Raw genomic sequence first — 12,657 nt, forward strand, 5'->3', positions numbered from 1 at the left:
GTATGTATACTCCAACGCACCAATATGTAGAGCTTGTGTTTGGCTATGGCGTGTCAGTCAGTGACTGACGGGAAATTACCGAGGGCTAATATGAATGAAGAGATAAAAATCAAGTGGGCATCAAAGGGAGTTAACTCTGTATGATATTTTAGCAAACATGGCGGCCAGAAATCCAGGCTGTTCGTTTGGTAAGGTGAAGTGTTTCCCACATTATACCCAAACGAAGATCACGTGGGCAATTGTGAAGTCTTGTATAATTTCAAGCCGTTATATGCCTGATAATCAACGTTGTCTCCTTTTGCAATTTTGAAATATATTCTGCACAAATTATAGGCCATGTCAACAATACTGCTTTACTACATGTTTCCAATGTATGTGGGGTAGGGGTGGGAGGGTGAGTGTGGGGTGGTTGCAGAGGGTGTGAGGATGGTGGGGAGGGGGTGAGGATGGTTCTCGGACGTACTGTTATCTGCGTACCATGAATCAGTTAGCTCCGTCAATCAATTAGGGTGGGGAAGGAGGGAAGTGAGGATGCCCCTAAGGGTTATTATCCCCATAATAACCCTTAGGGGCATACAGACATGACATGTACACCTGAGTGTGAAGTACCATTTTTAAAGTATTTGGTGTCACCCAACGCAGGTTTGATCCCAGGGCCCAGTTTCACAAAGCGGCGTACGATATATTTTAATCGTACACTTGGCGGATGATATTTCCACTATTTCCACACTATTGTCCTATATGTGTGATTGTCATACATGTACGACGTCTTTGTGAAACTGGGCCCTGGTCTCCCAGACTTCGAGGTGGATGCACTAACCACCAGATTACCAATGGAATTAAGTGTTTTATCCAGATGGTCATACAAAGTATTAGAGTCAATTTATGCTTTACAGACTGATAGATATCTTGTAACATACAAACATGATAAGGCTGTGGACAAAGCGTGACTTCGGTTACTTCAAATGCGATATCACAAAGACAAACAGTTATGCTTTTTAAACTTTGTGTGCGATGCATACAGACACATAAATACATTAGTCTGGTCTTGTGTTTTCTGTTTAAGATTCCGCCTGGCTGGACAATGTATACATAAACTTACCAGCCATAAAGAGGAGAGCAGACACACTTAGCACACGACGCACAGTTAAGAAACAGTGGCAGGTAATCAAAAGGAATTCCTTTACAGTTTTTACTTTAATTTGTGGCTCAGCGTATAGCTATTCTATAAAGACAAATCTTTACATGTGTTTGGTTATTTACAAATGTGTAAATTGATAGCTAGCTTGATCAGATGAAGTACATGCAGGTCTTCCACTGTCACAGTGTTTAATAATTTGTTTATTTAATGAATAAATATACATGTGTTTATGTGATACACTTGTGTCATCGGGAATTGAAATCTTAAGATAACATGAGATGAACAGACTAATATCATTTTAAGTCAGTTACCCTAATTTTTCTCAAATTTGGGACAGTTATTAGTAGTGGTGAAAATAGAATATTACATTTCTTTCCCAGCCTTGTGAAAAAGTAAAGATATGAGAATGTTGGTCATTAGATGGTCTTTCATGTGAGAAAAAAGAAACTCAGTATTCCTGCTAGAATTATATATATACTGGCTAAAATAAGCAGACCAGGTGTCCCAAAGTTTAGAAGAAATAGGGTATGTCTTCTGTCTTCGTGTCTGTAAAATGTTAATATCTGCAGGCTGCCTGGTTGTTGAAGGCTGTCACATGTATAGACCTGACCACTCTCTCAGGTGACGACACCCCAGCCAATACAGCGAGACTTTGCTACAAAGCCAAACATCCAATCAGGGAAGACCTTTTGAAAGCAGTGGGAATGGAAAACAGTGGTAATGTACTGTGTGTTAATGTTTGGACAGATAATCATTATCACTATAGGCCATGCTCTAGAAAGTTATGTAATACGATGCTTAAATATGAAACAGCAGGTGAAAACTTGTAGCCCACAACAGGTCTTTTTGATGAAGAATAGCTCTATTAATATTGAAGCATGCTTTGGAGATCTTTGAGTTATAACAGGGTATTTCTCATCTGTCTTGATAGCTGGATTGGAAGATGCCTATCTGCTACGAAAACCAGTTATTTTTGATATCATTCTGGTTTATTCGCTACAATATGGCTGAAGTATTCCTGCTGTGGCCTTAAACCATATTCAGTATTCATTGATACATGCATGTTTTCATATTGTATCACGTTAACACCTTCCCAGACAATGTTTTTAAATTTTGGTAACGAACTAATGGAGAACTGGCTCTTTAATGAAAAAGAGGCTGGTTGAGGCTATGAAGTATTTGTTCTTTTGAGTAATATGTTGCTGTTTTTATATATTTATTGTACTTGTAAAAGTATTTCACAAACATAATAGCATAACAGCAGGGAATCATGTGTTTTTACTCAACTTTAACCCAGCTTTATCAAGTGGGAGATGCTCCCCATGTATTTACATACATGTTAACTTGTATGTACCATTTGTCCTGTTTGCCTGAATAACACCAGGCTTTACATACATGTTAACTTGTATGTACCATTTGTCCTGTTTGCCTGAATAACACCAGGCTTTACATACATGTTAACTTGTACGTAGCATTTGTCCTGTTTGCAGGAACAACAGGCTTTACATATATGTTAACTTGTACGTAGCATTTGTCCTGTTTGCAGGAATAACAACAGGCTTTACATACATGTTAACTTGTACGTAGCATTTGTCCTGTTTGCAGGAACAACAGGCTTTACATATATGTTAACTTGTATGTAGCATTTGTCCTGTTTGCAGGAATAACAACAGGCTTTACATACATGTTAACTTGTACGTAGCATTTGTCCTGTTTGCAGGAATAACAACAGGCTGTGTATGTGTGTACCCTAGCCGGGTGGCAGAATGCGTGAAATTCCTCAAAGAGGCAGGTGGACCAGATATCCATGTGGCTTCAGGTAGAACTGCTCTCATTTTCTAGTACATAATCAGTGCCTTTTACCAGATGTAAACAAAAGCAATGGTCCTGGAACATGAACATGTGGATGGTGTTGTTGTTGGAATCTTAATGTCAAGCTTACTGCTGTGTGTATGTTGTATGAAGTGATTGAGATTTAGGGTGAAAGAGTACATGACACAGAAAAAATGTTTACTTGATTTATTTATTTATTTATTTATGGATTTCTTTATTTATTTGATTGGTGTTTTACGCCGCACTCAAGAATATTTCATTCATACGACGGCGGCCAGCATTATGGTGGGAGGGAACTTGGCAGAGTCCGGGGAAAACCCATGACCATCCACAGGGTCCTGGAAGACCTTCCCACGTACGGTCGCAGAGGAAGCCAGCATGAGCTGGTCTTGAGCTCACAGTGACCGCATTGGTGAGAGGTTCCTGGGTTATTGCGCTGTGCTAGTGAGCTTACTTGATTTAAAAAGAATATACGTTTGTATATAAGTGTATACAACATAGCAGGTGCTTAGGGGTCAGCTGAGGCAGTAGGAACCATCAGATACAGTACAGCTTGCATCTTGCCAATTATCTTACACCCATCATGGCCAGACAGGGGCCTCCGTGGCTCAGTTGAGTAGAGCACTTGCACAAAACATACACATGTAGCAGTTGTGATGATGTCATAAAATCATCCGGGCACGTAATGTCATAAAATCATGCTCCAATTGCCCAGACACAATGGTACCATGTTGGTGCCATGACATCCGAATCCTGATTCATCATACACGTACAAAGGAACATGATCGGACCATGGTGGACACACCATACGCCGACCATGGAGCCGTCATGGGCATAGAATATTCAGCTGGAATGCAGCTACACTGTAGTTGAGGGAAGAGAATTTTCAGGAATCTAAAAAAACCAACAAAAAATGTCATGCTTATGTCAGCCATGTTAATGTAGGTACAAATAACTATAAGCTTCACTGAGTTCCAACTCATTCCAGTCCAAACATACCTGTTTTAATGCTTTTTGCCTGTTTTGGCTGGTGTTATATCAGAAAAATCAAGGGATGGGGGAGGCAAATTTGTCCACCTATTGCATTATCTGTACTTCTTATAGAAAGTAATACCTTAACAATAAGCAGTTATATTTCATCAGTAGTAACTTAACTGAGGTAAAACTTTTGCTGTTGCCTCCCACAGTTGCTACAGGCTTCCCATCAGGACAATACCCACTGAAGACCCGCCTGGAGGAGTGTCGGCAGGTGGTCGCCGACGGGGGCGCTGGAGGTGGACGTCGTTATTAACCGACATTACGCCCTGACCGGCAACTGGAAGGGTAGGTGGCACTATTTCTATCCGGTGGCACTATTTCTGTCAGGTGGCACTGTTTCTGTCAGGTGGCATGGTTTCTGTCAGGTGGCACTGTTTCTGTCAGGTGGCATAGTTTCTTTCAGGTCAGGTGGCACAGTTTCTTTCAGGTCAGGTGGCACTGTTTCTGTCAGGTGGCACGGTTTCTGTCAGGTGGCACAGTTTCTGTCAGGGATTGATGTACAACTGAATGGCTGACAGTGGTGATATAAGATCAGATGTCACTGTTGCTTTTTGTGTTCTGCTCCAGAACTTCCCTAAATATTATCCAGTGTTTTACATTTAATGTGCTAATAGCTATGTAAGGGAAAAAAAAAAACAAAGATGGATCTAAATGCCTCGTGGTAGCGGAACTATTGCAGAAATTTAGGGTTGTCATTCAGTTATGTGTAATCAGGCATGTTTGGAGAGGACTGGAGTGGGTTGTTGTGGAGAGGTTAAGATAAGCATTTCCATCGCTAGGAAACACGCTATGGGTTCAATCTCGGCTTTAGACATGGAATTTGTGGATTTTGCTCTTATTGTTCATGGAACATTGTTGAAAATAAGCTGTTGATGACACTTGTGCAGCCATTGATGCAGTAGTACGTGCATTGAAGACCATCTGTCTTCCATTAGCCTGGTGTTAATATCTGTACGTGATACATGGGAAAAGTTTATCTGTGACTTTCCAAACCCGAACACTTCAATTTCTTACGGCTATGAAAAAAGTGACAGTAGTATAAGCTAAAAATTATACTGGAGTAGCCGGAGTATGACATAAAATAACAATCAAACACATAGGTTTTTTTTTGGATTGGTGTTTTACGCCGTACTCAAGAATATTTCACTTATTCGATGGTGGCCAGCATTATGGTGGGTGGAAACCGAGCAGAGCCCGGGGAAAACCCACGACCATCCGCAGGTTGCTGACAGACCTTCCCACGTACAGCCGGAGAGGAAGCCAGCATAAGCTGGTCTTGAATGCGACCGCATTGGTGAGAGGCTTCTGGGTCACTACGCTGTGCTAACGCGCTAACTGACTGAGCCACGGAGGCCCCCACATAGATTGAAGATTCAGACAAGATGTGTATCACTCCCTGCCCAGAACAGTGCACACAGAGGTGTATTCTCATTTGTAAAGTTTTTTTTTTGTTTTTTGCCTCTAAAAGTGCAATTTTTGAAGCAAAATTTAAGGCCATTTGTCATAGTACTTACAGAGCCAGAGAACATGTATTTAAGAAAGTCTAAATTTTTCCTCTTGGGATGTTTTGTTTTTTGTCTTCATTAGTTGGGTTTGGAAATCTGAGATATTCATCTTTGCATTGTTGCCTTAGTTCGCTGCAATTTTGCATCCTCCTCAAACAGTATTTATATATTTATTCCTATGTAAACCTCTCCTCCCTCAGGTGTATACAATGAGGTCAGACAGATGAGAGAAGCGTGTGGGGAAGCTCACCTTAAGACCATCCTGGCTGTGGGAGAACTGGGCTCTATGATTAATGTATACAAGGCCAGCATGGCCTGCATGATGGCAGGTGAGTGGTACTGACAGTGGAGGGTACTGCATGAGCAACTTGATGGCAGGTAAGTGGAGGGTACTGCATGAGCAACTTGATGGCAGGTAAGTGGAGGGTACTGAATGAGCAACTTGATGGCAGGTAAGTGGAGGGTACTGAATGAGCAACTTGATGGCAGGTGAGTGGTACTGACAGTGGAGGGTACTGCATGAGCAACTTGATGGCAGGTGAGTGGTACTGACAGTGGAGGGTACTGCATGAGCAACATGATGGCAGGTAAGTGGAGGGTACTGCATGAGCAACTTGATGGCAAGTAAGTGGAGGGTACTGCATGAGCAACTTGATGGCAGATAAGTGGTACTGACAGTGGAGGGCACTGCATGAGCAACTTGATGGCAGGTGAGTGGTACTCACAGTGGAGGGCACTGCATGAGCAACTTGATCGCAGATAAGTGGTACTCACAGTGAAGGGTACTGCATGAGCAACTTGATGGCAGATAAGTGATACTCACAGTGAAGGGTACTGCATGAGCAACTTGATGGCAGATAAGTGGTACTCACAGTGTAGGGTACTGCATGAGCAACTTTATGGCAGGTGAGTGGTACTCACAGTGAAGGGTACTGCATGAGCAACTTGATGGCAGGTGAGTGGTACTGACAGTGGAAGGTACTGCATGAGCAACTTGATGGCAGGTGAGTGGTACTGACAGTGGAGGGTACTGCATGAGGAACTTGATGACAGATAAGTGGTACTCACAGTGGAGGGTACTGCATGAGCAACTTGATGGCAGGTAAGTGGTACTCACAGTGGAGAGTACTGCATGAGATACTTAATGGCAGGTGAGTGGTACTCACAGTCGAGGGCACTGCATGAGATGCTTGATGGCAGATAAGTGGTACTTACAGTGGGGGTACTGCATGGGCAACTTGATGGCAGGTAAGTGGTACTGACAGTGGAGGGTACTGCATGAGCAACTTGATGGCAAATAAGTGCTACTTACAGTGGGGGTACTACATGAGCAGCTTGATGGCAGATAAGTGGTACTGACAGTGGAGAGCACTGCATGAGGAACTTGATGGCAGGTGAGTGGTACTGACAGTGGAGGGCACTGCATGAGCAACTTGATGGCAGATAAGTGGTACTGAAAGTGGAGGGCACTGCATGAGCAACTTGATGACAGGTGAGTGGTACTCACAGTGGAGGGTAGTGCATGAGCAACTTGATGGCAGGTGAGTGGTACTCACAGTGGAGGGTACTACAGATAAGTGGTACTCACAGTGAAGGGTACTGCATGAGCAACTTGATGGCAGGTGAGTGGTACTGACAGTGGAGGGTACTGCATGAGCAACTTGATGGCAGGTGAGTGGTACTCACAGTCGAGGGCACTGCATGAGATGCTTGATGGCAGATAAGTGGTACTCACAGTGAAGGGTACTGCATGAGCAACTTGATGGCAGGTAAGTGGTACTCACAGTGGAGAGTACTGCATGAGATACTTGATGGCAGGTAAGTGGTACTCACAGTGGAGGGTACTGCATGAGCAACTTGATGGCAGGTGAGTGGTACTGACAGTGGAGGGTACTGCATGAGGAACTTGATGGCAGATAAGTGGTACTGACAGTGGAGGGTACTGCATGAGGAACTTGATGGCAGGTAAGTGGTACTCACAGTGGAGAGTACTGCATGAGATACTTGATGGCAGGTAAGTGGTACTGACAGTGGAGGGTACTGCATGAGCAACTTGATGGCAGGTGAGTGGTACTCACAGTGGAGGGCACTGCATGAGGAACTTGATGGCAGGTGAGTGGTACTGACAGTGGAGGGCACTGCATGAGCAACTTGATGGCAGGTAAGTGGTACTCACAGTGGAGGGCACTGCATGAGCAACTTGATGGCAGGTGAGTGGTACTGACAGTGGAGGGTACTGCATGAGCAACTTGATGGCAGGTGAGTGGTACTGACAGTGGAGGGCACTGCATGAGCAACTTGATGGCAGGTGAGTGGTACTCACAGTGAAGGGTACTACATGAGCAACTTGATGGCAGGTGAGTGGTACTGACAGTGGAGGGCACTGCATGAGCAACTTGATGGCAGGTGAGTGGTACTCACAGTGAAGGGTACTGCATGAGCAACTTGATGGCAGGTGAGTGGTACTGACAGTGGAGGGCACTGCATGAGCAACTTGATGGTGCTGTAGGGCATTAGGACTATACCAGTAAGCCAGGTATTAACTTTAATATGGACTTAAGTGCCGTTAGTTGGTGTTATGACGAGACTGTTATTTAATGCTAGTTTAATTTTTATACACTTTTGAAAGGGGTACTAGCAGATTTTCCTCTAACAAAAGATGCCGCCATTGTGACATAGGACTTGCACATCAAAAAGGTTTTGTTTTACTGCACCAAACATGCTGCGCTCTGTGGGTTCATCTGTGACATATTTGGCTTACCCACTGTGATGATGCGCTGTGGACGCTGGAGTGGAACACGTCTCACTCCGGACTTATGCCGGTATCCCATAGGCTCAAGTAGATGTAAATAATTGAGGAATTTGTAGATTATGTTTTGCTCTGTCACAAATAATCGTGCGGTCGCTGTGAGTTCAAGTCCAGCTCATGCTGGCTTCCTCTCCGGCCGTAAGTGGGAAGGTTTGCCAGCAACCTGCGGATGGTCGTGGGTTTCCCCCGGGCTGTGCCCGGTTTCCACCCACCATAATGCTGGCCGCCGTCGTATAAGTGAAATATTCTTGAGTGCCACAAGCTATGATCATCAGTGATCAGTAAAGATTCTGTGGTCAAAAATAGACTCAGTCCAGTCTGTGTGGCAATGATGGACTTTTATTTCTCATAATGTCAGAATGTCCAGGCTTTCATGTCAACCTGGACTTCTTAAGTGAAAAAGGGAGTGTATATCATAAAACTGATGGTTTAAAATATGTTCTCTAGAAACGGAAAAAGTTGTTCAACTTTTGATGACACTTATTGTCTAGTCAACCAGTAACTGGGAGCAGAATTTTACTCAGGAAGACTTACCTTGGACTGTTCATAGTAATTTAGGTCGGTAGCAAATGTCTACAGCACACAGTCAAAACTCGCTGTGCTAGCTGGCATGTCAGTTTAGATTCTCTAAAAGAAAAAAACATAGTAGTTTTAGTTATGGAAAATAGCCTTCTGTTGTACATGGTGGAATGTCTTGTGTGTGTGTGTTTTTTTTCAAAGGTGCTGATTTTATCAAGACTTCTACAGGTAAAGAAGCTGTCAATGCCACCCTTCCAGTAGGCCTGGTGATGACCCGAGCGATCAGAGAGTACTACAAGAGAACGGGTTACAAGGTGACAAAAACACAAATAATTAGTATCTGTATATCAATTTCGTTTTTCAGTATTTTAAATTCAACAGTTCAATTATTAAACTACTATTGACTTATTATCTAAATGATTCATGCCTAGTAAGTCTGTAAGAATTCAACATTTGTCTCTTTTGCTATTAATAGTGGTTTGGGAGATGTATTTATTTGAAGATATCAGACATACCAACCGGGAGTTTGCGGTATTGCATTTCGTTTCCGACCATGTGACTTGTTTAGCATGAGTAAACTAGCCAGGTGTTTGTTTTAAATATGTGTCGTTGCCCACATAATTGAATTGTCTCATTGTTTGATTATATTTTGCAGTCAACCTTCTCTTTCTAAGCACTTTAACTTTTATGTTTGTGTAAAATTGAAAAAAAAATTAAAATAAAACATGGCATTTCAGATGTTTGTTTTTATATACTGTAAATCTTCTACCTTTTCAACCTTTCAAGCTCTTAACTTTTTTGGTGCTTTTCGGTGAACACTGTCTGCAAATCTGGTAGACAGAAAAGTGGAAATAGGGGAAAGGACACCTGAAATGATTGAAGGCTTTGTTGTTTACAGGTAGGGTTCAAACCAGCTGGAGGGATCCGGTCTGCTAAGGACGCCTGTACATGGCTGAGCCTGATGAAGGAGGAGCTCGGGGTGGAGTGGATGCAACCCTTGCTCTTCCGCATTGGGGCAAGTTCTTTGTTGGGGGACATAGAGCGTCAGCTGTTCCACCATGTGACTGGTCGCTATGCTGCGGCCCACGAACTACCACTGGCTTAAATCATGGAATGTGATGATAAAAATAGTATATGTGTGGGTGTGTTTTTCTGATTGAAAAAAAAAATCCAAACTGTCACTTTAATACATTGTATATGGAAACAGTTTTGTTAACTTGTTAAGGCCAAAATACATAATGAACATACAGTGCTCCTTTGATTTAGATTTACATTGCTGTGATAAGCTGTTCATTGAGATCACATAAAGCAGCTAAAATTAAATGTGCCCTCAGTTTCCTTAAAAAAAATGGTTTCAAGAAATGTGTATTTTGGTCTGCAAGCATGATACAATTAACCAAGGTAAAATACATGTAAGACAGGAGTGCTTTATCATCATCATTAAATTAGTGGAATTTAAATAATTAAATTAAATCATAATTATCATCGTAAATAACTTGTGTTATTAGCTGAGTACGAATGTGTTTGGTCCGTTATGCACAGTTCCATATTATACAGTGTATTAGCACTGAAAACACACACACTGGTTAACTGCTGCAGGACATCTAGATGTAATTTGCTCTATATGCTACATGTCCATTTTAGGTCACAAATGCATATGTGTACACGTATGCATCTGCGACCACCTAGCCTTGCAATGATCAGTTCATTTAAAGTTCATATACATGTACATATATGTTTGAGTATAACATAACATTAATAACATCATATTATAAATGATAAATAATGTAATTAGACTGTGTATACACTATGTAAGTATGTGTAAGATATGGGTCAAGGTAGGGTCTTCAGAATCCGTTCAAAACTGAACTACTTTAAGGAAGTGTCCTGATTAGGAATTCCTTGATGTGTATTGACTGAGAACTCTTCCTGACAGTGTCTTGATTGAGAACTCTTCCTGGAAGCGTCTTTCCTGCAAACTCTTCCTGACAGTGCCTTCACTGTGAAATCTTCCTGGAAGTTTCTTTACTGGGAACGCTTTGTGGAATTGTCTTGACGAGGAGCTCTTTCTGGAAGTTTCTTGACTCTTGACTAGGAACTCTTTCTGGAAGTGTCTTTACTGGGAACTCTTTCTGGAAGTGTCTTTACTGGGAACTCTTCCTGGAAGTTTCTTTACTGGGAACGCTTTGTGGAATTGTCTTGACGAGGAGCTCTTTCTGGAAGTTTCTTGACTCTTGACTGGGAACTCTTTCTGGAAGTGTCTTTACTGGGAACTCTTTCTGGAAGTGTCTTTACTGGGAACTCTTCCTGGAAGTTTCTTTACTGGGAACTCTCCCTGGAAGAATTTGAGATGTGATAAAACCATGCCTACATACATGCACGTCAAGACTTGAATGCATGGCTTGAATGAGCGATATTAAATCTCTTTTTATTTTAAACTATGTACAGGCTGATACATCTAGGCATCAGTGCGTATCCATTATGGTTCCTTCAGCGTACAGCCTAGGTACTTTAGTGAACCAACTTTCCCATAAACTCTTATAACAACAACAGAAGTATTTTACAGATTTCTTTGTCTGTCTCATTGGTGATCTTGTTCATGCAGATTAGTATTGGTAGGTTTGACTCTTTGATGTCTCATGGACTGAATATGTGTATTTGAAGCCCTATTTTACACAGTAATGTAATTTTAATTTGTAGTTTAACTTTTTATCGGTAACGATTACATAAAAAGGTTTGTGGTGGTATATTGTTGACATTCTTCAGGTTATTGGCTATACTGTTAATACTTCATACTGTGTCATCATGTACATCCGTCGTAGAAAACTTGGATGGGCAAAGTATGTACTTTGAAGGAATTCCCTTTTCAAGTAAAGGCTTCAATACAAATTAGTTAAGTGGTATGTGAAGCATTCAGGTGTGTCTTACGTAATAAACTTGAATATTTAAAGTCAGCCCTGTTCAACATGATACAGGGCTTTGCGCTTCTGTAGATTTGGATTTGCTTTTATAATGTTCTGAGGAGCCAATTTATAATGTTCTGAGGAGCCAATTTATGATTTTCTGGGGAGCCAGTTTATAATGTTCTGGCAAGCCAATTTATAATGTTCTGGCAAGCCAATTTATAATGTTCTGGCAAGCCAATTTATAATGTTATAATGTTCTGGGGAGCCAATTTATAATGTTCTGGCGAGCCAATTTATAGTGTTCTGGGGAGCCAATTTATAATGTTCTGGCAAGCCAATTTATAATGTTCTGGCAAGCCAATTTATAATGTTATAATGTTCTGGGGAGCCAATGTATAATATTCTGGCGAGCCAATTTATAATGTTCTGGCGAGCCAATTTATAATGTTCTTGGGAGCCAATTTATAATGTTCTGGCAAGCCAATTTATAATGTTCTGAGGAGCCCATTTATTATGTTCTGAGGAGCCAATTTATTATGTTCTGAGGAGCCAATTTGGGGTATTTCTTCTCCACACTTGTTAATGTACTGCCATGAGAAAGTGTGTTAAAGGTGAGTTGGAATACATAGTGGAGCTCAGTGCTTGGTTTTCTTCTCGGTTTAAGGATATCCCTTATCACTGTTGTACAACTGTTGAAAAGGTTGTAGGAATGACAGATTGGCAGAGAGAATACCCATGAGGTTGTTGGTATTTGTCACTGGTACAACATGACTTCAGACTCGGCTACTTGGTCAGAATATACTCTGAAGAACATATTTTTGATGTGGCTTGTTTAGAATATTTGCAGGGAATCTGTAAAAGACTTCTCACTTGTTAGAGACCTCAGGAAACTTCAGTAATCCCAGT

At 41.7% G+C, this 12,657-nt stretch overlaps 1 protein-coding gene across 1 annotated transcript; it reads left to right on the forward strand.

The window, feature by feature from the left end:
- Positions 1-151: 151 nt before the first annotated feature.
- Positions 152-12,117, forward strand: LOC135474165 (deoxyribose-phosphate aldolase-like). Its single transcript, XM_064754157.1, is given in 9 exon segments — positions 152-188; positions 1,067-1,164; positions 1,711-1,858; positions 2,862-2,960; positions 4,162-4,232; positions 4,234-4,297; positions 5,718-5,846; positions 9,047-9,159; positions 9,744-12,117. Coding segments are annotated over 9 exon segments (960 nt in total). The 5' UTR covers positions 152-157; the 3' UTR covers positions 9,951-12,117.
- Positions 12,118-12,657: the final 540 nt, after the last annotated feature.

This window comes from Liolophura sinensis, chromosome 1 (genome assembly GCF_032854445.1).
Source record: "Liolophura sinensis isolate JHLJ2023 chromosome 1, CUHK_Ljap_v2, whole genome shotgun sequence".
Lineage (NCBI taxonomy): Eukaryota > Metazoa > Mollusca > Polyplacophora > Chitonida > Chitonidae > Liolophura > Liolophura sinensis.